Source organism: Cibotium barometz, chromosome 58 (genome assembly GCF_041138505.1).
Source record: "Cibotium barometz isolate CiBa-2024 chromosome 58, ASM4113850v1, whole genome shotgun sequence".
NCBI classification, from domain to species: domain Eukaryota; kingdom Viridiplantae; phylum Streptophyta; class Polypodiopsida; order Cyatheales; family Cibotiaceae; genus Cibotium; species Cibotium barometz.
Genome location: NC_141103.1, coordinates 29,852,668 through 29,854,926, shown reverse-complemented (window position 1 = coordinate 29,854,926; position 2,259 = coordinate 29,852,668). Strand labels below are relative to the sequence as shown.

Below are 2,259 nucleotides of genomic sequence, written 5' to 3'. Positions count from 1 at the left end.
ACAAAAGCCCTAAGAACCTAATGCATACATATAAAATCGAAAAGAGAGGAAAGAGAGAAAAGCATTTACCTCTTTTTGGTGAAGTTGAAAGAGAGGATTATAAGACCTACAAAACAAAACAAAAGTTGAGAAAATAATTAGTAATACAAAACCCTAAAAGTGTGAATAGCATGGATAAACAAGGAGGTTTAAGCCTTATGCATAATAGGCCTCTTATGCATAAGCCTCTTAGGCTTATGCATAAGAAAGAGAGAGAGAGAGCGAGAGAGAGATAGAGAAGAGAATACCATTCGAAAATTGTAAACATAAGAAGCTTATGCATCAGAGAGAGAGAAAGAGAGAGTGAAGAGAATACCAAAATAAAAAATCCTAATTCTAAACATACCATTCAAAAACCATGAATATATAAAGAGGTAGGAGAAACAAGTGGGATAGAGATTACCTTGTGAGAAATCGTCCTTTTGGAAGGAGACTTGGGAGGAGAATTTGTGAGAAGAGGACAAAAAGTGAGGTGCAGCCATCATGAGGAAGAGGCACAGCACAGGGACCAGAGGGGAGGGAAGCGAAAATAGTTGCGGCGTCGACACGGGCGAGATTATTCAAAATTTTTTTAATAGAACATCTATACTCGTGTCTATAGACGCGTCTATAAGCGTGCTTATAGACTCGTCTATAGACGCAAGTATAGACGTGTCTATAAATGTGCCTATAGACGCATATATAGCCACGTAAATAGCCGCGTAAATCCCTCCAAATCGCAAATTTGCCCACAGCCCCTCTCTCACTTCCATCTCTCTCTAGTTTGCACGTCTATGTTGAAAGTCTATGTTCTGATTCTCTTGTAGTGTTAGTATTAGCTAAGGTCAGTGTACTTGTTGGGCATTCCAACTCTACCATATATTTAGTAGGATTTTCATTCTTTTGATTTTATTTTTCTTTTGTCATGATTTAGCTCAAGGCGTTTATATGGTATTCTTATTATATGTGTCATTCGGTAGATGTTACTATTATTTTTCTTTCTTCCTGCAAGATGCCACGTCTACTAAATAATGCTAGGAGATTTTGAGCCCCACTCCCTTTAGAAAGCATAGTTATATAGCTGCCATGGCCTTAAAGGAAACATAGTTAGTTCCTAAACTTTTGAGATCGCTGGAGACTTGAAATTGGCCGAGAATCGTGTTATGGGCTTCTGTGGATTAGAGGACGTGATATATATATACAAGTTGGAGATACCTTGGAAGAGACGCGGCTGAGGGCACAACAGCATTGCAAGGACGTTAAAATATTGTTCCTTTGTAAAAAATGGAAGATTTAATTGTGTTATTCAACATCCAATTACAACGTCTAAGTGAGGGTCTTCTTAACGCTGGCGATGAGGCGGTGCACATGGTCGTCGTCGATGCGAAGGGTGGCCTTGAGAACTTTGTCAGGGAGGGGCGGCTTGGAAGCAAAGAGGGTAGCAGCCAGCTGAGAGACGCCCGGGTTCTGGCTATTGAGGGCAGCAATGGCCAAGGCGGTGTCGGACTTGTGCGGGATGAGCTGGAAGTGTACGAGGCCACGAGGGAAGGTGTCACCGGCATAGATGGTCTGGTACGAGGCCACGAGGGAAGACGAAGGTGTCACCGGCATAGATGGTCTGGTAGAAGAGGGTGTTGTTTGGCGCAGTGGAGACTAAGCCCACGAGCAACGTGGCCTCGGCCAGGTAGAGCACCTCGGTGGCACGCCGAGGGGTTGCGGCCCTTGTGCTTATAGTCGATGCGCGCGACAGAGAGGCCCTGGGTGTTCAGCTCCTGCTGCTGCTCCGCGGAGTTGAGGGCAACGCAGAAGTCCTGCAGGGGGTCCTCATCCGCGGCGCTCACCCAAGTGGGATGAAGGAGTAGGACAACTAGAACTGCCGTGCTCACCAGCACAGGAAAGGCGGGAGCCATTTAGTTCGTTTTTTTGAAAATTTTGGATTCATTGATGATAGCGGAAATGCAGAATTAACGAACGCAGACACTAGTGCTCGAGATAGATCGTACGACATGTACTTACTACTGATGAAGATTGGGCTTGCTCGTTATATAGCACCTCGTAGGCGACCTGCTCCTCCTCTCTCGTTAGTGTTGAGTGCATCCACGCGGGTGCAGGACCAGCTTCCGCCATAATACAACGACCCAGCTCACGGCCACGTCCCGTGCGAGGTTGACTTGCCTACAGTTTTTAAATGTTAAATTGCATGTTTTAATCCTGTCAAAATAAAAACCCCAAATGCTTCTC

At 44.9% G+C, this 2,259-nt stretch overlaps 1 protein-coding gene across 1 annotated transcript; it reads right to left on the bottom strand.

Annotated features, from left to right (window-relative positions):
• Positions 1–1,344: 1,344 nt before the first annotated feature.
• LOC147606138 (germin-like protein 8-7) lies at positions 1,345–1,928 on the bottom strand. Its single transcript, XM_086792921.1, has 2 exons — positions 1,689–1,928; positions 1,345–1,587 (listed from the first exon to the last, which is right to left on the bottom strand). Exons 1-2 carry the CDS (start codon positions 1,926–1,928, stop codon positions 1,345–1,347), a joined length of 483 nt encoding a protein of 160 aa, XP_086649047.1.
• Positions 1,929–2,259: the final 331 nt, after the last annotated feature.